Raw genomic sequence first — 25,273 nt, 5'->3', positions numbered from 1 at the left:
CAAGGACTCGGGGCTTTCCCCTCCGGAGATTCTGGACCACACAGTAGTAGCAGCAGCGAAGCAGACACTTCAGAAGTTTCACCAGATGTTCCTCGGTGCTCTCACATCCTTCTCCATCAAATCAGGATTGTGCACAGCACCCTACTTGACAAATAACAGACATCCCCACTGGAGTGGCGGCTGCGAGCTGCGTCGTGTCGCCATCTTCTCCTCCCTTCTTGGTAGCTGCATTGATACTTTGGGTCCAGGATTGAACTTCAGAGATCTTCAGAGACTACAGGTATGATTAAGAGGAAAGACAGCGGCAATAGAGCTAAGTGATCTCATGAGCATTGGATCAGATCAAAGCTGTGCAGTTCTGTCAAGTTGTGAATGGTGGTTGACACATGGGGAAGAGCCTCCAAGAAACTCCTCTTCCCGAACAATAGTGTGCCTTGCATTTCATTGATAAGGACAACACATTTCATAATCATCTTCAGCCAGAAATATGGAGTGGGCTATCTAGATCAACTTCCTTTTGAGAGTCCCACTATCACCATGACATTTTTTTTCGCCAGTTTGATTATCTCCACATTATATCAAGAAATAGTTGAGATTACTGGACTTTGACTTTGCTACACTATTAATCTGCCTAGTCCAAGCAAACCACATCCTTCATTCCCCTTCCATCGACGTCCCTATCCATATTTCCCTGAAATATTAAGATCATCCCACATCCACCACTTCCGCTAAAAGCTCATTCCATACTCTCAACATTTTCCACGTGAAGAAACTCCCCCTCATTTTCCATTTAAACATTTCACCTTTCACCCCTAACCCATGATCACCAGTTCTAGTCTGACCCAACCTCAGTGGAAAAAGCCTGCTTACATTTACCCTGTCTATACCACTCATAATGTTGTATATCTCTATCAAATTTCCCTTTGTTCTTCTATGCTGTAAGGAATAAAGTCCTAAGCTCTTCAACCTTTCCCTATAACTCAGGCCCTAAAGTCCTGGCAGCATTCTTGTTAATTTTTTTTTCTCTGCACTCTTTCAATCTTACTGATATCTTTCCTGTAGGTGTGTGTCCAAAACTGCACACAATATTCCAAATTAGGCCTCACCAACATCTTACACAACTTCAGCATAACATCCCAACTTCTGAATTCAATACTTTGATTTATAAAGGCCAATGTGCCAGAAGCTTTTTTTCATACCCCAATCAACCCGAGATGCTACTTTGAAGAAATTATGAATCTGTATACCCAGATTCCTCTGTTCTACCACACTCCTCAGTTCTCTAATGCTCATCGTATGAATCCTACCCTGGTTTGTTCTTCCAAAATGCAACACCATAAGACCATAAGACATAGGAGCAGAATTAGGCTATTCAGCCCATCGAGTCTGCTCCGCCATTCAACCATGGCAGATCCTGGATCCCGGATCTCACTCAACCCCATACACTTGCCTTCTTGCCACAACACCCTACACTTGCCTGCATTAAATTCCATCTACTAAGATCTTAAACAGTGAAAACGTGCACATACTCGGCAAGTCTCTGAAAATGACAGATGACTTTCTGTAGAGAACACGAGAGAACCGATTGTTTTTAATAAGTCAGTCTGACAGTTAAATTGCGATGATGGGTCTTAATCTAATGTCCTGTAAATTAATAATCCAGTATACTAAATTACCACTCCATTATACCATAATTCATTGGACAATACTTACATTGAAAAAAAGCATAAAGATTATACACATTTGGTATGCACTTTAAAACTTATTCTGAAAATGAATTAGTTAATAAAGACTTTAACTTCTAAAAATAATTCATATTTTGTGCATCTCCATTAAGTAATTCAATCGACAGAGTAGGCTTATTATATTTGAAATGAATATAAACATTTCCATATAGTTTTTATTACAAAGAAGTTGTAGAAAATAGAATTCATAATATAACCAATTTTATTTACATTTTGCTTCACTAACCTGTTATGCTATTTATATTTATATCTGAGGTGGAACAAATGGCTCCAGATTGAACAGGTACTGTACATGGACTGATACTGTTTGGTGACAATCTCTTTTTAAAAAAAGAACAAACTGATATAAACTCAAGAGATTCTGCAGATGCTGGAAATCTTGAGCAAGACACAGAATGCTTGAGGAGTTCAGCAAGTCAGGCAGCATCGGCAGAGGGAAATAAACTGGTGACGCTTCGGGCTGAGACCCTGTATGCCTAATATACTCTTCAAGGACACCCTCTTAAGATGGATTACTATCTTCACTGTAAGCTTGAAATTTTTCTACCACAGACAGAAAGGTTATACATAAAATGTTGCAAGCACCTTTTGTTGACATCCACTAGGATCAATCAAGTGATGGGAGAATGGAAGAAAATGTCAAGACTGCTTTCAGTCAGCTCGATGACAACATCGTTGAATCAATGCAGCAAGAACTGTCCAATGTAAATGTTATAAAGCTTTATTAAGGTGCAGGAACACTTTGAGTTCAGATGGCTTCAGTTTAACAAATTAGCACAAAGTGACAATTTAATGTTGAATAATCATTCTAGTAGGCTTAGAATAAAAATGTTATTGGCATCCAGGTTATAATTTCAACCATAAATCCAAGTGCACACTGAACATATAAAATTATATAATAATTATGCAGGAATATGAAAGGCACCATTTAGAACCTCAGCCAAATCAATAAAAATGTTAAAATTACATTCTGCTTACTTGCCAAGCCAGAATAATTGTTTGTAAACAGCAACTAAAATAATCAAAGTGATTTGGAAAATGCTGCTAACATTTCATATACACATAAACTCCAAGTTTTGCTATCAGCTTTAAGTTTGCATCTACACCAAACTTTTTATCAGAGTTATGACAAAGGCTTCAATAAAAATGACTTTAATGTAGCATTTCATTAAAGGGAAGAAACGGCTTCTGAAGATTACAACTAGCATGAAAATGTCCTTCTGTGGATCATAACCTCCACTCACAGTCCATACTTCCACTTGTGAGATCTAAAGCAAATTTGGTTTTCACTTTAGGTTGAGTATTTAAAATCGAACTTACCGATAAAATCATGACTCAAATATTATCCTGTTATCCATTGAAAATTTACCCTGAGGATCATTGCAAAACTTTTTATTTGTGTTAACCAGTGCCTGACATTTTTCTGCTTCCAATTAATTATTATGGCTATTTTTATATTTTTGCCTTAAGTAAATTTGAACAAAAACAATGCTACCTTTTCATATTTTCTCAAAAGAATTTCTTCCAGCTGCTGCTACAGTTCCATTTCCTCACCACCCTTCTTCTTAAAATGCAAGGCTTTGGCTCCAACTTGTGCACAAGAACTGTTTTTCCTTCTCCATCCCACCAAAGGCAGTGTACCTTTAGCCTCAGGGTGTATGCAAAAAATAAACAAATAGACAGGTCCCCTCGAGCTGGTGGGTGGCAGATATCATTATGAAAAGAGGGAGGAAGAGAAAAATAACTTTATAACTGATAGCGAATTACAAAGGATGAAAACCAAAGAAGTAATCTTTTAGAATACCAGGGCAGATGCACTTGAATGCAGGCTGGTAAAGGGCAAAGAGAGATGTGAATCCATGTTTTCAGAGTGACATCCTGTTGAAGAACATGTAATTAAAGATTGAAGCGAGGGTGGGAAGGAAGGAGAGTGGAAATGGGACAAGTAGATTTGGAAGTATTAAATAGGAGAAAGAACATTGGTGGAAGAATTACGTTTTAAAAACAGCCACTCTTCTCAAAATAGCACATGTAAAATAAAACTAGATCAGCAAGGAAATAAAATGTTCCGAATATTTCATTTAGTAATCAGAAAGTGTTTTCCAATTTCAAACCAAACTGAGAGCATGATTGATGGAGAAAATAATTTTCATTTGGGCTTGCTGAATTACCATTGAAACTCAACCAGTTCACCAGTTTACTTCAGGGAACTCTGACCCAGAATTTCTTAGCTTAAATTTAATTTCATTCCTCCTCAACATGGGTGACTTTTGGTGCACAAAACAATTTGAATACTTTAAGTGTAGCAAAGGCAGTGTTGCCCACACACTGAGAGTTATCAGATCAGTGCACTGAAGAATTGTTGGTTCACATCCTAAGTCAATGAGAGACTGGGCCTGAGGAAATTTGAATCATATGGCAATTGGTATCAGGGTGGAGGTACTGCCTGTGGGCCCTGGAAAAACATACCCTGCTTTTTTGAAGAACACTAATTAAAATTAAATAATACTCAATCACTTTTAAGCACTCGGGTTTTAAGGACATCCTGCTGGATCACTCAGTGTCTGATAGAAAAGTGTGTGACGTCTGTGTTGAAATCCAGCAATGGTGAGGCACAGGAAGTGGGTATACTACTCAATAATTAATAGCCTTGCATCCGGTGAGTCTTAGCATTAACAGAGCTGGCTGTCTGTGTTAGGTCAGTTAAAAGGGGATTCCAGTCCCAAAACACTGTCAGTACATTGATGAAACGGAATAAGAAAATAAATGCACAAATATTCTGCATGGAGATCATTTTCAGCGTGAGCACAGTGGGCGCATCAATAAATCAAAAGCTTTTTAATGAAGAGCAGATGATGGCTCTGGGCCTCTATTCACTGGAATTCAGAAGAATGAGGGATGACCTCATCAAAACCTATAAAATGTTGATAGGCCTCGACAGAGCAGATGTAGAGAGGATGTTCCCTGTGGAAAGGAAGTCTTAGACCAGAGGACACAGCCTTGAAATAGAGGGATGTCTTTAGCCCGAGAGTGGTGAATCTGTGGAATTCATTGCCATGGGCAGCTGTTGAGGCCATTTCACTGGGTATAATTAAGGCAGAAGTTGATAGATTCTTGATTTGTCAGGGCATGAAGGATTATAAGGAGAAGGGTCTGAGAGAGAAAATGGATCTGCCATGATGAAAGGGTGGAGCAGACTTGATGGACCAAATGGCCTAATTTTGCTCCTATATCTTATCGACTTATGGCTAAAAGCTTTTCAATGGTTCAAACTAAAAGCTAACCTTAACCTCTGTGATTATTTCATGACATACTCCATTGTTTCAATTTTCTGACATTTATTGCAGCACAGATTCATTCAGTGATAATAGTCTCTACTTTGAAGAGTGAGAATTTTTTCCATTTGGTTTCAATGGTTAAAGTGTGTAAGGGCACCACTTGATTCTTCACATCCCCCTCGCCTCTGCCCCATCCAATGCTTCGATTGACTTCATGCACGGAGTTGGGTACAACTAGCACTGCTGACTACAGACATATTTGTCTGCCCATTTGCTTTTGGCTGAAAGCAATTAGAACTTGGAATTTGGCATGTTGTCAGAACCAATGAAGACAACGTTTAAGATAGATTAAAATAATGCCATACATAACTCTTAAACATACTGCATACTTCGTATTTTGCAAACCACATATTGTTTATGTATTTGCTGCTGGCTTTTCACATGTTACACAGATCATCACAATTTAGTGTTAGGGTGTCTGAGACAGTGTTTGTATTAGAATTTGTGAGCAGCTGTAGGTCGGCTGGTTAATTAGGTTCTGAAGAATCATGTTTAAAGAAAACGAATGCTTCCTTTATTTGGGCATTCAGTGCAATTCTCTGTACTCTTTCAGAATTTATTATGAGAAGGATGGATCGAAAACAGACTTCTAATTGCATTGTTGGCAGCAATTTGAAGAATGTGTGAAATTTCTCCAGTAAAATGGAGTTCTGCTATGTGACCTGAGAATGTATGGCAATGAAACAGGTCTAGATCGCTGGATATCTGCAGCCAGAACTAAACAAAATATATTTGCATAAGATTACTATGATAATATTACTAAAATGTATAACTGAAATATTCACAGGATTTAACAATTTCAGTGAATAATCCTATAATGTTGCAGCTCCATAGGTGATTTCAGTTTAGACCAGTTTCTACAGAAAAGCATCAAACCAAAATAAAAATCAGGTAGTCTGTCTGTATGTAAGATTGTTGGGCAGACCTAAATGTTTAATACATGATATTTTTCTTCACTTTATTTAAATGTTTGAATGCTTAGCCATTCCCTGTACTTGTGCTTAAGCTTGCATGGAAGCATCTTTGCATAAAATTGTCAAGAACCAGATGATATCCAGGATTGGAAGGCTTATCATATGAGGAGCGTTTGATGGCTCTTGGCCTTTACTTGCTGGAAGCCATAAGAATGGGGGGGGGGGTAATTATACTGAAAGGCCTTGACAGAGTAGATGTGGACAGAATGTTTCCTGTGATGGGGGAGTCTAAGATCAGAGGACACAGCCACAGAACAGAGGACGATCACTTAGAATGGAAAAGAGAGAGTGGTGAGTCTATGGAATTTGTTGCCACAGGCGGCTGTGGAGACCAGGTCCTAGGGCATATTTAAGGTAGAGGTTGATAGATGCTTGATTAGTCAGGGCATGAAGGGATACAGGGAGAAGTCAGAAGATTGGGGCTGAGAGGAAAATGGATCAGTCATGATAAAATGGCAGAGCAGACTCAATGGGCCAAATGACCTAATTCGGCTCCTATGTCTCATGGTTTTCATTATGGCTGATCCGTTTCCTTCTCAGTCCCAGTCTCCCGCCTTTTCATCATAATCCTTCACGCCCTGACTAATCAAGAATCTATCATTTCCTATCTTAAATATACTTGGCCTTCCCTAAGCTACTTCACATTACTACATTAGTAAAAAAATTTGCACCAAATTAGGAATTGGCTCCAATGCTGCAGCTGAAGGTTTCTACTGAACAAATTCAGTTCAGTTTAGAGATATATTGTTAGTGGCAGGGCCAGGGTTGGTATTAAACCTGTTACACGATTTTCTTTTGATTATTGATCTGGGCACAGTATGGAAAGTATATTTGTGGATAACTCCAAAATCTGAGCAAGAGTGAATAATGCAGTAAAGAGCAATGAAATCTCAAAGATTGCAATGTGCTCAAGGACTGGATCACAGGTTGCCAAATGGCGCTTAATTTAGATAAATGCAAAATCAAATAAAACAAACAGAACTAAAGATGTAGACTGCAAGTGACGGGCTCCTGAAATGGCTGCAGTGATGATTGGCTTCACGTCTGTGATCTCACTTTTGTGAAGTTTAGTTATTTGCTTACTTTTATTGTTTGCACAATTTGTTTATTTCCAGCACATTGGGTGTTTGATGATCTTCTTCTTTTTAATAGGTTCTTTGGGGTTTCTTTGTTTTGTGACTACTTGTAAGGAGATGGATCTCAAGGTTATATACAGTATACATAGTTTGATAATAAATGGACTTTTAACTTTGAACTTAAAATCCATGCATCATTTGCAGAAGACAACACTGAAGGAGGCTCTGTCTTGATGTAATTATGCACAGATTATAGAAGGTTATTGACTAAAGTAGAAAGACAACAGTTAAATTTATTTATTTATTTATTATTTTTTATTATTATTATTAATTTTTTTCTCTCTCCTTTTTCTCTCACTATACTCCTTGCCCATCCTCTGGGCTTCCCGCCTCCCCCTTTCTTTCTCCCTAGGCCTGCCATGCCATGATCCTCTCATATCTTTCTTGAGCCTTTCTTGGGGGCTTTGCTATTGCTTGCTTGGTGGGTGGACAGTGTTAATGCTTTTGCTGAAGTAACTGGGGGGATGAGTGGGGGGGCTTTGGGGTTCTAATGTTTTTAACTGTCACCCATTTTTGGGGTTGTTATCGTGGATGTCTGTGAAGAACAAGAATTTCAGGTTGTATATTGAATATATTCTCAGATATTTAATGGAACAATTGAAACTATATACCAAGGAAGTATCCATGCAGATAATATTTAGTATATGCTAAATCCCAGATTAGTTTCATCAAATGAGTGAGCTGTAGAGTAATTTTATCTTACTGTGTCTACTTTTGTTTTGATTATGATTTGTGGGTTCTGGCATGACTTTGGCAGAGTTAGGGCAGAGAGAACATATTCAGCCACGATGACTATGCCATCGAATGCAATAGGCTTGCTGAGTCAGCTGGTCTTTCCTCACATGTCCATTATGTTTGTTCCTATTTATTTATAGTACAACTCATAACTCTGTAATAAACTAAACTCTTTCAATATATTGATACATTGGTGAGGCCTAATTTGGAGTATTGTGTACAGTTTTGGTCACCTACCTACAGGAAAGATGTCAATAAGGTTGAAAGAATACAGAGAAAATTTACAAGCTTTTTGCAGGGTCTGGAGTTCCTGACTTAAAAGGAAAAGCTGGATAGATTATAATTTTATTCCTTGGTGTGTAGAAGATTGAGAGAAGATTAGAGGGGTATAGATAAGGTAAATGTAAGCAGGCTTTTTTCAATGAAGTTGGGTGGGACTACTACTAGAGGTCATGGGTTAAGGATGAAAGGTGAAATGCTCAAGGGAAATATGAGGGGAAACTTTTTCACTCAGAGGGTGATGAGAGCATGGAACAAGTGCCAGTGTAAGTGGTGCACACAAGCTTGATTTCAACATTTAAGAGAAGTTTGGATAGGTACATGGATGGGAAGGGTATACAGGGCTATGGTCCCAGTGCAGGTCAATGGGAGTAAGGGGTTTAAATGGCTTAGCATGGACTAGATGAGCCAAAGAGCCTGTTTCTGTGCTGTACTTTTCTACAACTTTATGATGACTTTATATGGAGAAAAGCTAAAGGGATAAACTTACGTGATATATGAATAAAACCAATATAATCTCTGTTAGAGGGGGCCAGTGTTTCCAAACAATAATAGTTAAAATGTCCTATGTAAGTGTGGACTAGTGTGTGGTACATCATGCAGAATAATGTAAAAGTTGCATATGTTCTATTAAAATAAGACAATGAATGCTGTAGTCACAGGTAATACAAATACCAATTGCATCTTGTACCTTAAAAGAATGCACTATTTTGTATAAAACATCTCGCAATGTAACAATATAGAGAAGTCTGTTTTGGTCAGGATTTCCATGGGTGGAGTTCCTACAACTGGCGACGTCTATGCCGAACCCGTCTGAACCGTTTAAGTGACAGATTAATCGGCTGCTTCCCGAATTTCTCCATTATCTCTTTAATTCTTGCCAGGTTTGTCCGGGCCAAACCGAAGTGGCACGGCGTCGCTCCCATGTCGTACCCCACCTCACAGCTTCGGGTTGCACTTGAGTAGCCTTCTGCCTTCGCCGTGACCTTGTATTCGCCTGGATTTAAGAGTCGCCAATAGTCCCCATCAGCAGCTACAACAAAAGATGCATCCACAGTATTAGAAGGTTACGCTGATTTAACGCACTACAGCCTTCAGCTGTGACACCGCACTTCAGATTATGATGAGTCTTCAACAGGAAGGCAGCTGCTGACACTTGGCTGCCAACCCAACATCTATTTGATTGCTCTTCAAAATCAGTTGCAGTGCCACAAATTTAATTTCTTTTGAAACTGCAACATTTTAATAATGGTTGAAGCGGCTGGGCACACACAGTTTGATTTTAGGCTTGCCCATTTATATATTGTCAACTGAATGCTAGATTAGATTAGATTCAGCTTTATTGTCATTGTGCCGAGTACAGAAACAAAGCCAACGAAATGCAGTTAGCATCTAACCAGAAATGCAAAGAATAGTGTTATTTACAAAATAAAAAGTAAGTGCTACAGCACACAAATATGAAAGTACTGAGACAGTACAATATGGGTGCAATACTGCTTAGCGCTGTGATGTGAGGTTCAGCAGGGTCACAGCCTCAGGGAAGAAACTCTTCCTGTGCCTGCTGGTGCAGGAGCGGAGGCTCCTGTAGCACCTACCGGATGGGAGGAGAGTAAAAAGTCCATGGTTAGGGTGAGATGCATCCTTGATAATGTCTTTCGCCTTGCCCAGGCAGCATTTATGGTAGATGTTCTCAATGGTGGGCAATTGGGTGCCGATAATCTGCTGGGCAGTTTTCACCACACGCTGGAGTGCTTTGTGGTCTGATACGGGACAATTGCCGTACCACACTGAGATGCAGTTGGTGAGTATGCTCTCAATGGTACAGGGGTAAAAGTCTGTCAGTATCCTGGGACAGAGGTGAGCTTTCTTGATGCTCCGCAGGAAATAAAGGCTCTGTTGCGCCTTTTTGATCAGGATGGAGGAGTTCAGGGACCAGCTGAGATCCTCGGAAATGTGGACACCAAGGAATTTGAAGCTTGATACACGCTCCACTACAGCTCCGCCTTACTGGTGAATGGGTCTGACTGTACTGTGCCTCTGGCAAACTTAGTTTTCCCTTTAAAGGCGTAGATTACATATGTTATTTTCTATGCAATTTAATCTTAGCACAAAACAATGAATGTTAATTGACAAGATTTCAAACATATGTATAAATGGAATATGAAGCAATACTTCAAACTGTACAGCACAGTACAGCCCCTTCAGCTCTCGATTTTCAGCCAACCAATATATGATCAATCTAACCCTTCCCTCCTACACAGCGCATAACCCCCCCATTTTTCTTACATTCATGTGCCTATCTAAGAGTCTTCGGAATGTCCCTTATGTATTAGCCTCTACCAGCACCTCCAGCCTCAGTCACGTACCTCTGACATGTCCCCTAATCCTTTTCTCCATTTACCTTAAACATATGTCATAGAGTCATAGAAAAGTATTGCACAGAAACAGGCTCTTTGGCCCATCTAATCCATGGCAGACCATTTAAAGTGCCTAGTTCCATTGACTTGCACCCGGACCATAGCCCTCCATACCCCTACCGTCCATGTACCTATCCAAACTTCTCTTAAACGTTGAAATCGAGCTCACATGCACCACTTGCACTGGCAGCTCGTTCCACACTCTCAGGACTTCCTGAGTGAAGAAGTGTCCCTTCATGTTCCCCTTAAACTTTCAGTCTTTCACCTTTAACCCATGACCTCTAGTTGTAGTTCCACCCAACCTCATGGAAAAAGCCTGCTTGCATTTACTCTATCTATACCTCTCATAATTTTGTATACCTCTATTAAATCCCCTCCCAGTGTTCTATTTTCCAAGGAAATCAGTCCTAACTTATGCAATCTTTCCATATAACTCAGGTGCAACACCCTTGTAAATTTTCTCTCTACTCTTTCAACCTTATTTACATCTTTCCTGTAGGTAGATGTCCATTGGTACTGGCCATTGCCGGCCTAGAAAAAAAAGTTGCTGGCTGTCCACTCTATCAATGTCTCCCTTTATCTTAAACAACTCTGTGAAGTTGCCTTTCATCCTTCTTTGCTCCAAAGAGAAAAGCTCTATCTCACTCAACTTTACCTCGAAAGGCCCTCTAATCCAGGCAGCATCCTGGTAAATCTCCCCTGCAAACTCCCTAAAATTCCACATTCTTCCCATAATGGGGCAACCAGAACTGAATACAATATTCTCAGTGTAGTTTAATCAGAATCTTATAGAGCTGCAATATTACCTTACAGCTCTTGAACTCAATCCCCTGATAAATGAAGGCCAGCACACCATACGATGCAGAAACTCCACTTCTCATTCTTCTCATTCCGCTCTGATATTCATTAAGCTGTGGAGATCCACACTGAGAGCCATTGATGGAAAGTCATTTCTTTACCAAATTGCTTGATATTGAGCCATTACACTTCTGACGTATTCTGCTCATTTGAGTGATACTTCGGGAAATATACTTATCTAAATTGATTGGCTATTTTTACCAACAACTCAGATAGTTATCACTCAGAGAGTTTTTGTTGATTATATGAAATTTCTGCTGACTCCCCATTACAAAGGGGAAACTCTAAAACAAAGCAGCCCGCACACAAAATGCTGGAGGAACTCAGCAAGTCAGGCAGCATCTGTGGAAAAGAGTGAACAGTCAACGTTTCGGGCCGAGACCCTTCACCAGTCCCAGTGAAGTGTCACAGCCCAAAACGTCTACTGTTTACTCCTTTCCATAGATGCTCCTGGCCTGCTGAGGTCTCCAGCATTTTGTGTGTGTTGCATTGGATTTCCAGCTTCTGCAAATTTTCTCATGTCTGTGAAATCCAAGCCAGTATTTCTTGCATAAATTAATGTAATTTAATGCTTACTTATATATTTAGGTCCGATTTCTTTGAAGAAAAGGTTAATTTTTTTTTACCTGTTGTAACATCATGATTTATGCCTTCAACTGATATCACAGCATTTGGAATTCCTCTTCCATGTTTATCTTGCACTAAACCTTTGATACCCCGATGAACCTGATTAGGATAAAATATTAATACTGAAATCAACAAAAATAGAAATGTTACACTTCTGCATTTATATATCTTCTGACTGCTATTAACTACTAAGTGCCATTCATCTAATCACACACCTCAGGCAAGTCTTAAATATACTTTATCGGGGAATGGAATATTCTGCATACTGAGATATGATCTTTACCACTGTTATATACATCAAATTATTATCATTTGTGCACATATATATGAAATGATGTGAATGTCCATTTTTAAGATTGATCCCTTCAAATATTCTGCAGTTACATTTGGTGTTAATCATGTACAAAATACTGCTTGCAATAGGGACTTCTAGAGACAACAGAGTCATGAATATACATGGATTGAGATTACTTTTGGTTTCGAACACATGTTTGCAGTGGGTGGAGAGAAATGTATGAAAATGAAAAGTAACAAGGCAGAGGAAGGTGCAGGGCAATCTTAGAACAGATGACAAACACCCTGACTTGATACAAGGCAAAATGAAAGAACTCCTTTAGAAATATCCAAGATGTAACAGGCACAAATGAAGTGAAAGTAAAGCCAAAGTACAGATTTATTTGATTCCTTTAATTAAATTCCTCGGCTGCTGTGGTGGGATTTGAACTTGTGACCCTCTAAATGAATGGTACAGGTCTCATCAATGTGCTGTTCACCGCCTGATGAAGTGGAAGTGATGCTGCAAGTGAGACCTTGAACTGATCATAGTAAGTTCATCTTTCACATTGATGTGGACACTTCGGAACTAATTCCATGCCTCTACACTCCGAACAAACAGAATGTATGCAGATCTTTTGCCTGATTCATACAAATGCAGTCTAGTGAGGGAATACCCTCAGTCAACATGTAAGGCTATGAAATAGTCCTTTTCATCCAATTCAGATACACTGTACTTTCCAAGACCAAACAAAAGGGTAAGGATTTGGAATTTCAATTGGATTTTGCCCAAAATAAAATCAAAAGCCTTAGGAGCAATATATACAACGTTGTGTATTTTTAGGTTCAAATTGTGAATTATTTCCGCAGATACTACATCAACATGTTCATCCTAAAATGTAGATTGAGCTCTGGTAGATATCCAGGCTTCAAACCCCCAAGATGTTACGCATCCTATTAACATAAATCAAAAGCATTCACATTAGCACCTTGGTAAATCAAAAATAATTGTACAGTAATAAATTATTCCTAACTAATATTTTTCTTCAGCACCATAATATTATGAGATATTGGTCTGCACCTTCACTGCATATAAACATACTGATTTATAAGCAGGGCAGAGTATGAAAGATAAAGTAATAGCTATAATTTTACCTTGATGAAAAAAATGTCCTGCAGGAATTGCAAGGGGTTACTCATCAATGTATTCTTGCATCTTTGAAAGCCTTGTGCTTTTTTTATGGTCATTCCCTTTGGATATGTCATTATCACAAATCCATCTTTCTTTGAAAATTACTTTCAAATTACTTAGAACCACATCAAAATAAAAACATAAGGAAGTTTCCTATTTTCCTATTTACTCCTGAGAAAATGGAGAAATGTTCTATGGCAGGTCTATTTCTCTACTTTAAAGCACAAGATATTGGCAATTTTTTTAAGCTGTGTCATTTAAAGTGTGCGCACTTTGAAAGGAATTGTCGTTCCGTAAAGAGTTAAGTATAAATGGGTGTCAGAATTAATGAGGAAAGCATTTTTTATTCACAAATTAGTTAGAAGGTTTTTAACCCATTATTATGTTTGGCATTTAAGTTTATGATATACTGATGGGAAGATGCTATACAGAAAGCAGTTACTTGATGCCTGATATCAAGAGCAGTTCAAAAGAAATAGCTTGTAGTGAGTAAATGTTGGACAATTGCAATTAGTTATAAAGTTTGTTAAGAATGGAAGACTAAATTAAGGGGTGACCTCAATGAAGCCCATCGAATGTTGAAAGGCCTCAATAGAGTGGATGTGGAGAGGATGTTTCCTGTATCGGGGGAGTCTAAGACCAGAAGACACAGCCTCCGAATAGAGCGGTGTCCTTTTAGAATGGAGCGGAGGAGGAATTTCTTTAGCAAGAGAGTAGTGAATCTGTGGAATTCGTTGCCTCAGGTGGCTGTGGAGGCCAAGTCATTGGGTATATTTAAGGCACAGGATGATATATCTTTGATTAATCAGGGTATGAAGGGATATGGGGAGAAGAGATGAGATTAGAGCTGAGAGGGAAAATGAATCAGCTATGATGAAATGGTGGTGCAGACTCGATGTGTCAAATGGCCTAATTCTTCTCATATACCTTATGCTCTTATGGCCTCTATATTGTGGATGGCCATTGATCTACAGGGTCTGCCCTTCAGGAGCTACTAATTCCAATTGCAGCGCACAGCTATTGCAGAATACATCATAGATACAGAAAAGAAACAATGCTGCAATACAGAGCAAAGTTTGCTGGAGAAACTCGGCGGGGAAAGCAGCACCTGCGAAGACAACGAGAAACTGTAGTTGACAATTTGAATTGACATCCTGCATTGCCTGAGTGCTTGGAACTAGCTGAAGCCTACGTCGACTTATTGCGGCAAGCCTGCACAACTGAAGCACAACATACATCATCATCTGATTTACTGAACAGAAGAATGAAGGATAAAGTTAATTATGCTCTGAGCATTCTGTACAGGAAAGAAGTGTTAGAAGGTGTGTCAAATGCAGCAGATGAATTGTTGACTCACCCCAAAGACTGTATCTATCTTTGGACTAGGATGAGCGTATGGGCCACAGTCACAGTGTGCGATGGTCTCCACTCAACATGGCAATGCAGTTACAACCTTGTCACATCCCTAAACAATAGCTGCCATTTGTTGAAGACTAAAAATAGCTTACAGCTTTGTGTCATTTCCTGTCAATTGTACCTCTAACAGGACCATGACCAACTAACCTCTTATGTGAATAAATTGCAGCAAACCAAGTGAAACAAAATGAAAATACAATCTTAGATTTTTAAGAAATCCCAGTATGAAATCTTTAAATTTTGTTTTAGACTCTTAACCTTTTACTTCAATGGATATTTTTTGCCACAGCACACAAAATTTATGCAACCTCTATGAATTTACATTGGAGGTAGGTGCTTTTAATTTATTTATTTTTAATTTAATGGGGCAGGTAATGATATTGAAGGTGGAAAATTTTTGCTTAACCTTCCTATTTTTCCCGTGATGTGGTGACTCTTGTGCCTGTGCACAGCTACATCTCAATTAAGTAAATGCACGCACACAGGAGATGGCTTTAACTGGTTTAGTCACATTGCAGTGAGAATGAGAACAATGTGCATGCATAGAGAACAGTGCTTGTGCAGACAACAGATCAATACATAATGCTAAGAGGGGAGGTCATTGCTCAAAAAGAAATAGATCCATATATTACACTTCCTCCCCCTTTAGATTAACACAACATAAATATATATATGTACAAAACATTCAGTTTCCCTTTCATAAACACATATTCCAAATAAACATGCTTTCATAATAACAGTCCATAACTATCTTCACAGTTCTAAACGTTCAGTCTTTTGGGCAGCATTCTGTTTCTTTCAGGGTAGTGCCACCGGACCTGTAGAGTAGCATCAGGTTTGGCAGGTGTCTTGTTAACAATAATGTTCTCTTTGCACCTCTGGGCCTGTGGAGTGGCATCAGGTTTGGTATGTGCCTTGTCTAAGGCAATGTTCTCAGTTTCCAGTGTCACATGATCATCACTGAGCAGTAAGTCCGGTGACTGTAATCTGTCTGTCTTGTGGGATGCAATCAACTCAGGTGTGTTCTTCAGTTCAGCATCCGGTATCTGGTTCACATGACATTTCCATGTATGACCTTGAACATCAACTGTGTACGTCAGTGGTCTTGTTCTTGTAGCTATTCGACTGGGTGTCGACTTGTCTTCTTGGTAATCATGCGCTAGGACTTCATCTCCAATCTCGAAGCTCCTTGCTGCTTCACTTGGCAACTGGCTGAACTGTTTATTCTGCACTTACCCCCATAGATCTGGTTTCAGGAGGTCTATGTGAGAGCTCAGATTCCTGCTCATAAACAGCATTGCCGGTGTTTGATTTGTCATCGCATGAGCAGAGTTCCAATACACAAAAAGGAAGTTGTCCACCTTGTGCTGTAGAGAAATGTCCTCCTTGTCCATAGCTTTAATGGACTTCTTGAATGTGTGGATAAACGTTTTAGCTCACTCATTCATTGCTGGCTAATGAGAAGCTGATATGAAAAGTCTGATGCCATTTTTCTTCATGAACAGTCAAAATTTTCTGAAGTGTATTGTGGTCTGTTGTCACTCACAATTTGTCCTGGTAAGCCATTTCTGGCGAAGATAGTCCTCAGAGCAGAAACAGTCTTTGATGAGGTGATAGGTTTTATTGGTACAACGTCTGGCCACTTTGAATGAGCATCCACAGCAATCAGAAACATGGAGTCCATGAATGGTCCAGCAAAGTCAATATGTACTCTTTGCCATGATGATGGCCACTCCCATGGGTGTTTATTCCCCATACTAGACTAAGGGCCTCTCAGTCTCCTCCTATTTGTAATACCCAGTGATCATCACCAAACTCCAATTAGACCAGTCTATGAAAGCTACAGAAGAAAGAGAAAACTGATGAGATTTTCAACAGAAAATGTCAAGAATTTCAGCAGGCCACACAAGAAGCTGCAGAGGGCAGTGTACACAGCCCAGTCCATCACAGGCTATCCCCTCCCCAACGAAGATTGTTCTCTTGTTTCCAGCGTTTTGTGCTCGTCAGTGATCTTGAAGTAAATGCAATTGGGTGTTCAGATCCATTTTTCATAGTGTGTGACAAAACGTCTCCAATGCCATAAGGGGATGCGTCATGTACCAGTCTGATGGGCAGAGATGGGTCATAACAGGTGAGCAGTTCATTGGATGTTATTAGTCTCTTTGTTTCCTTGAATGCTTTTTCACATCTTTCTGACCATTCCCACCCTGCTTCTGTCTGTAACAGTGCGTTCAATGGATGCAGCACTGTAGCAATGTTTGGGAGAAACCGGTGGTAGTAGTTTATAAGCCCCAAGTATGACCTGAGTTGCGACACATTTTCTGGTTTAGGTGCCTGTAGCACTGCTTTAATCTTCTCTTGTGACTTGTGTAAGCAATGCTTGTCACTGACATGTCCACAATATGAAATTTGAATCTTAAACAACTCACATTTCTCTCTCCTTGCGTGCAGACCATACTTACTCAGCCTGGTAAGCACTTTACCAAGGCTCTGGAGGTGTTCTTCATCATTGTTGCCAATCAGGATGATGTCATCAAGGTAACATTTTGCTCCTGCGATATCTTGGAGCACTTGGTCCATTGTTCTTTGCCAAATTGCTGGAGTTGATTGCCTCAAGATTCAGGGGAGAAGATTTAGGTCGGAGATGAGGAGAAACTGTTTTTCCCAGAGAGTGGTAAATCTGTGGAATTCTCTGCCCAGGGAAGCAGTTGAGGCTTCTTCACTAAATATATTTAAGATACAGTTAGATAGGTTTTTACATAGTAAGGGAATTAAGGGTTATGGGAAAAAGGCAGGTAGATGGAGCTGAGTTTACGGACGGATCAGCCATGATCTTATTGTATGGCAGGGCAGGCTCAATGGGCCGGATGGCCTACTCCTGCTCCTATTTCTTATGTTCTTATGATATTAAAGATGAGAAAGTTATACTGGAACAGTCCCTTGTGAAAGTTGATTGTGACGAATTTCCTGCTTGACTCCTCAAACTCCATTTGCAGATAGGTTTGTGACAAATCAATCTTTGAAAACCTCTCCCCGCCCGCCAAAGATGCAGAAATGTCTTCTATTTGTGCACAGTACACAGAACCGGGTTAAACTCACCTTCAAATCCCCACATATGCGATGGCTCCAGCCTTCCCTTTCCTGATCACCGGGTCAATGGGCATGGCCCAATCGCTCCACTCAAGCTTGGACAGAATTCTAGGTGTCTCCAAGCTCTGCAGTTCAGCATCCACTTTAGGACATAGTAGGTCAGGCACTGGACATGCTTTGTGGAATCTTGGTGTTGCTGCTTCATTCAATTCAATTCTGGCCTTCTCCTCTTTGAGTTTACCAATCCCCTTCTCAAACACCTTCTCATTAGCATTAAGCAGCTGTGCCCGTCTCTAGTTAGTGCTGCCACTTGGGCTGCCATTGTCTGTTGACGTCACACTGAGAACTTTGATTGAGTGCCAGTCTAGTTGGATTTTTCTCAAACATTCACGTCCAAAAAGTCCTGTCCTTCCACTTTTCAATACATAAAGCTGTAAACTACTGTGTTTGGCCTCCATAAGTCAAATTTACCTTCAGTTTGCCTTTGGGAGACACTTTTATCGCCTGTGTAGGTCTTTAGCATCTACTACGTCAACAGCCTCTATAATTATGGACAAAGCAGACCCTGTATTCAGCTTCATTTTCAGTTTTACACCGGACACACCTATTGTGATCCAGATGACTTTGAGATCAGTTTCAGTTATACTATGCAGTTCTGGGCAAGGCAGTTTACCTTTGTCAGACTCTATGTTGTCTGATTCTGTTTTACATTCGGTATTGTGTTTGAGGCTTTTCACTCGGTTGTGCTTTTTGTCTGACTTGCACATTCTCTCCACCTCTTTTGAGTGTTTTGACTATGCATGCCACATACGAGCCTGCCCTTTAATGCATCAGAAAATCCATCTCTAAAGTCACAGTACTGGGAAAGTTTACACAGTTCTACAATGTATTCAGAAAGGTTTTCATCTTTTGACTGGTTCCTTTTGTAACATCTAAATCTCTCAGTTATTGCCAGCAGTTTGGGGCTCAAGAGATTTTGTAAAATTCTGACAATTTCATCAAATGTCTTGCTTGCTGGCTTTGCAGGGATTATTAGGCTGTATAAGAGATCGTACATCCTTGAACCCATTAAGCTAAGAAGAGCAGGAGCTTTCTTTTATTCGCCCACGTTGTTCATGTTACAATACAGTTCAACTCTCTTGATATACAACTCCCAGTCTTCATTAGTGCTATCAAATTCATCAACGTTTCCGACTGAAGCCATTAGCACATTATTTTCACTTCAAGTTCAGTGCGTCTTTCACTTTTACTATGAACTGCACTCACACATTTGTTAGTATCTATGATGGCCTCCCTGTGCTATTTAACTCTCACTGTTACGTCGGTGCAGTTCACGATATTTTCTGACAATGAGGTTCGTAGCCGTTGCCAAATTATGTCTGTGTGTCTGTGCATGACTACATATCAATTAAATAAAAGCACACACGTGGGAGATGGCTTGAAGTGAGGGTAGAGGGAGAGAGAGAGAGAGAAAGAAAAATATGCATGTGCAGACAACAGACTAATATGAAGTGCTGGGGGGCGGGGGAAACAGTCATTGCCCTAAGAGAAATGGATCCATACATTACAGCTACCGCCATTCTGAATGGGATCTGATGTTGAATGCCAAGGTTACTGCCAATTTCATGCTCTTAGGTTCTTAAGATGATAACCATGGTCCTGTTTGATATTTTAATTCCCAGCTGTTGCGAACCAAATGCCAGGCCCGCACTGATTGGTTGAACAGATGATTGAACTGAACAGGCCCAGAAAGGATAGTAAAAGATTAAAAGTCTATCTGTAGGACCTGATGGTGCAAGGATAGGCATCTTTTATCTGTAATTTTTTACTACATTCCTCTCTGGTACTGTAACAACTTAACATAAATACTTAACCTTGCAATCAAGCAGAGCAACTTGTGAAAAAGGCAGACTAAATCTCAAGCATTACATCAAGAGAAACCCACACAAGAATCTGGAGGAGCTCAGCAAGTCAGGCATCTATGGAGGGAAATAAAGAGTTGAACATTTTAGGCTGAGACAGTTCATGAACACTCTTCATCAGAGTGTCGGCTTGAAATGCCGTCTATTTATTTATCAGCATGGATGCTGCCTGGCTTGCTGAGTATCTCCAGCATTTTATGTGTGTTTCTCAAGATTTCCAGCATATGCAGTATCTCTTGTGTCTACATCAAAAAGAATGTTTTGGTATCTTGAACCGCAATAAAATGAAGTGAGGGCTTCAAAACCTCTATCAAGCAGTGGCAAATCAAGGGAATTGGACTTGCTGGTGTTGTGTAGAAGTTCATAGAGTATATAGCAGGGGTTCCCAATATTTTTAAGCATGGACCCCAACTATTAACCAAGGGGTCCGTGGAACAGGTTGGGAACCCCTCCGCTGTACTCTTTTTAGCATTGATCTGCTACTCCTAAAGTAGTAACGAAACCTATACTTTTCTGCCCACAATTATCTCCCAAACTACAGTCCTATTTGTCTTGCACTAGAATGCTAAATATTTTCCATCCTGAAGTAGTTGTTGCCTCCAAGACATTCATTTATAAATGATATTATAGAGAACAAATCTTTCTGAGACTATACCTGTTCCATGAAAACAAGAAGGGATTCTCGGTTGTTTTCCCACTGCTCTGGTAGTTCGCTCTCATGAGGGAATTTGTCACAGCCCACGTACATAGATACTTCAAAGCAATTTGTGTGCAGATAGCTGAAGTCATTCATACCTTTAATAAAAAGGGAAGTTTTAGTTTTAGTTTAAAACTTAGTTTCCAGTGAGTCTCCAGCCAAATATCTTAAAAGTTAATGGTATGCTCACATTTATGCTCTGTCAAATTATTTACCTATATTTTGTTATCTCACAATTAAATGAAACTGATGTTTATACAATACAATTGAACAGTGACGGCTGGTGGCGTAATGGCATCAGCGCCAGACTTTGGAGCGAAGGCTCTCGAGTACGAATCCAGCCGGCTCCCTTGCAAGCTTCCCATCTGTGCTGGGTTGAGCATCGAGCTAGCAACTCAGCCTTGTAAAAATAAGAAAGTCTGCTAAAAAAACACTGTCATGACAGCGTCCCGATGACTCCACTCGGAGTTAAGGGCTTTCTTCTTCTTCTTCTTCTTCATGGAACAGTGTTTATAAAAGAAAGAAGTGTTACAGTTGCTGTCTGATACGATTTTTAGGTGAGCCAGAACACAATTCTACCTAATAGGTTGTTGTTATTCCTCTCCACACCTTGTTTGGTGCATTGGACAGCAACCTTGCCATTTCTGTAACATTTTGTTTGTTTTTTATAAGGCCGAGTTGCTAAGCTCGATGCTCAGCCCAGCACAGATGGAAAGTGTGCAAGCAGCCGGCCAGGTTCGAACCTGGGACCACTTGTCTCCAAGTCTGGTGCGGATGCCAGTACACCATTGGCCAGCAGCTTCATCAGTTAGGTGCATTCTAATCCATTGGATATTAACCATTGGTTATATCTAGAGAAAATTTTAATAATAAAATCTCCAAATGTATTAGATTTGTTAGTTTCAGGCAGTGATTTGGTTTCTCCCACTTACACCTCTTCTAGCCATATGCTTTCCCTTATCACTGATCCCATTACCACTGTGTCACCCTTGCACAGAAATGTCCCTTTGTAATTTAATCTCCCCTGCCTTCCCGCCTACACACCCGCCCATTCCCATTCCGTCTGCATCTTCAAACTATTTATTTTTAACTTCATGTCATTGCCCTGGGCTATTCACTTTCTTCTGAAACGCCTGAGTACGTCTTATGTTTTTGGTTTCTCTCTAAATTTCATCAGTCAATAAAAATGCTAATAATCTGTCTCAGAAAGTCACAGTGGCCTGGAACATCCTCAGTGGAATAAGAATCAGAATAGGAATCAGGTTCATTATTACTCACTTAAATGACATGGAATTTGTTGTTTTGCAGCAATAGCGCAGTACAAAGACATAAAACTAGTATAAATCACAAAATAAATAGCACAATAGAAAGGAATAACAAGCGAGTGTTCATAGGTTCGTGGAATATTCAGAAACCTGAGGGCAGGGGAGAAGAAACTGTTTGTAAGTCACTAAGTACAGGCCTTCAGGCTTCTGTACCTCCTTCACGATGGCGGTAATGAGATGTTTGGGGAGTAAGGTGTGTCAGGAATGGGTAGCACCTCTGATTGGGTGGCTACATCATACTCCCTTGGGAGCAGCTCATCCACCAATCATCCACCAATCAGAGACAATGCTAAGTCTTTGATAACATACCAACCTCTTCAAATACCTAATGAAGTACAGACAGTGAGGTCACTTGTTTGTCTACTTTTTAATCAGCCTCCTTCCCTGCAACAGGGGCTTCCACTGCGATGCCTGGCTCTGAGAATCTCTTAGAATCATTGGAAGATGCTTTTGCCCCACTGACAACTCAGGCACTGCTAGCATGTGTCCTGTTGAATGGTGGGTGGTAAAATTATGCAGTGATTACACTGAATTAGATAGATAGATTGATGGAGAGATAGATACTTTATTGATCCTGAAGGAAATTACAGAGTCACAGTAGCATTACAAATGCACAGATATACAAATATTGGAAAAAAATTAAGAAAGAATAAAAAATAAGTTACCTCAAACAGTCTAACAGAAGGGGATTATCACTTCCCCGACTACAGGTTGACTCAATGTAGAGCCTAATGGCCAAGGGTAAGAATGACCTCTTATGGTGCTCTTTGAAGCATCGCAGTTGTCTTAGTCTATTACTAAAAGTGCTCCTCTGTTCAGCCAAGGTGGCATGCAGAGGGAGAGAAATATTGAACAGAATTGCAAGTATTTTACGTAGGGTCGTTTGTTCTACCACAGCCTCCAGGGTGTCCAGTTTGACTCCTACAACAGAGCCAGCCTGTCTAATCAGTTTACTGAGTCTGTTGGCATTGCCCCAGCACACCACCGCATAGAATTAATTTAATGAAGTGGGAACTCCAGGCATTCTGTTGCCTCCATGAATAGAAGCCAAACATTACAATTATTGACAATGGCCAATTTATTCCAGAATGTGAAACAATCATCAAAAAACTACCTATATCTAATTCATATAGCTTCACAATATTTTATTCTGAACTACAGAAACTGTAAATTCAAAACTTTCATGTGTTAGTGCTAATATGTCATCCTTTATTGCTGATAATAACATATAGTATACAGCACTGTGCAAATGTCTTAGGCACATATATGTAACTAGGGTGCCTAAGACTTTTGCTCAGTACTGTAGCAATTTTATGTATAACATTGTACTGCTGCCGCAAAATAAAACAAATTTCATGACATATGTGAGTGATGATAAATCTGATTCTGATATGGGTCTCTATTGTGGACTGAGAGCGGGAAGGGGCAGGAAGAAGGAATCATGGTTGAGAAAACAGGAAGGGAGTGGGGGGGGGGGCGGGTAGTGGGAAGCACCAGAGGGACATTCAATAAACATTCAATGATCAATAAACCAGCTGTCTGGAATCAAATGACCTTGCCTGGTGTTTCAGGACTGGGTGTGTCTGCACCCGCACCACCCCCTGTCCTTGGCACGCCTTCTCTGCCAACTGCCCCACACCCCTCCCGCAGCGCTCCACCCTCACCTCTCCCAACATTCTTTGCTCCCGCCGGATGTGCAAACTCGCTCTCTGCTCCATGTTGACAAATACAGTACTGTGCCAAAGGCTTAGGCATCCACACTTTCACTAATTTATCTATCTATCTCCCTATTGAGACACAGTATCGATTAGGCCCTTCTGGCCCTTTGAGCCGCACTGCCCAGCAATCCTCTGATTTAACCCTAGCCAAATCATGGGACAATTTGCAATGATCAATGAACCTACGAACCGGTATGTCTATGGACTGTGGGAGGAAACTAGAGCACCTGGAGGAAACCCACGTGGTCATGGGGAGAACTTACAAATTCCTTACTGGCAACAACAGGAGATTTTTCCACAGTAGTGTATAGAACACAAATCCCAGGCTGCTTATTAATATTAAACTGCTATCACGAGTTTTTAAAAACTTCATGCAGCAAACTATTTTCTACCTATAGTGCAAAATGACAGGTTATGAGATAACTTACGCAAATGGTAAACTTCATTGCTCTTTATTCCTAATGTGAACCAAGTCTGACACACAATCAGTTTGTAAGTATTCATATTTCTGCAATTCATATCCAATCATTGTGCAATTCTTAACATTGCTGTAAGTCATTCTTTTGTTGGAAAGTGAAACTATTACCCACTCTGAAGAATATTAAACAATAAAATTCCCATTTCTCCTCCTTCTCCAACTCTATCACCACGTATCCCACTTTCTGCCTTCTGACATGTGCTAATGCACAGTAGCTAACAAGGGTAGCAGCAACCAATTGGCACTACGTGCAAGTGTTTTTCAGATGCAAGTTTATGCAGGCAGCTCACACAACTGTGGATGATACAATCTTCACCTTATGTCTACAGTGAAAAGCTGTCACAAAATAGCAAAGTGGAAGCATTAGTCCTGATCAGCTACCCAACCCCTTGGGTGCCAACCTTTTTCAGTTCCAGGAACTGATGGAAATAAATTGGTATTTTGGTTCTTCACATGGAAGAGGAGTTAATCTTCAAAAATAATGGGAAGCTACAGTACCGTGCAAAAGTCTTCTGCAGATATATACATAGCTAGGGTGCCTAAGATTTTTGCACGGTACTGCAGTAACTTTACGTATTCACCATACTCCTGCTGCAAAAAAACAAACAAATTTCATGACATATATGAGTGATGATAAACCTGATTCTCGATTGGGGTCTGAGAGTGGGAAGGATGCACGGAGAGGGAATCATGCTTGGGCAGAAGGGTAAAGGAGAGAGGAGGGTGCGGGAAGCACCAGAGAGACATTCTGTAATGATCAATAAACCAATTGTTGGGAATTAACTGGCAATGTCTGGTGTGTCAGTCCCCATCCCTGGCACTCTGTTTCTGCCATCCATCCCACGCTCCTCCTGCGGCACTCCACCCTTCCCATTCCTAACATCCTCTGCTCTCGCCAGATTTATAAGCTCACTCTCCACTCCACGTTGACAAATACAGTACTGTGCAAAAGTCTAACTGTATAGATGTGCCTAAGACTTTTGCACAGTACTGTATAAACATATGAGATTCTGCGGCTGCTGGAGATCCGGAGTAACACACTCAAAATATTGG

At 40.2% G+C, this 25,273-nt stretch overlaps 1 protein-coding gene across 2 annotated transcripts in view; it reads right to left on the bottom strand.

Moving 5' to 3' along the window:
- Window positions 1-2,467: 2,467 nt before the first annotated feature.
- Window positions 2,468-25,273, bottom strand: part of cpxm2 (carboxypeptidase X (M14 family), member 2) — a 212,292-nt gene continuing 189,486 nt past the window's right edge. For both annotated transcript variants that reach the window (XM_072239466.1, XM_072239467.1), the window contains 3 exons: window positions 20,658-20,797; window positions 12,109-12,208; window positions 2,468-9,240 (listed from right to left, as the gene is read on the bottom strand). In XM_072239466.1, coding sequence (XP_072095567.1) covers window positions 8,990-9,240; window positions 12,109-12,208; window positions 20,658-20,797 — 491 coding nt within the window. In that variant the 3' untranslated portion in view covers window positions 2,468-8,989. The remainder of the gene's footprint in view (window positions 9,241-12,108; window positions 12,209-20,657; window positions 20,798-25,273) is intronic.

This window comes from Mobula birostris, chromosome 21 (assembly GCF_030028105.1).
Source record: "Mobula birostris isolate sMobBir1 chromosome 21, sMobBir1.hap1, whole genome shotgun sequence".
Classification (NCBI taxonomy): Eukaryota; Metazoa; Chordata; class Chondrichthyes; order Myliobatiformes; family Myliobatidae; genus Mobula; species Mobula birostris.
The sequence above is the reverse complement of the archived record's forward strand: the minus strand, read 5'-3'. Positions and strand labels throughout refer to the sequence as shown.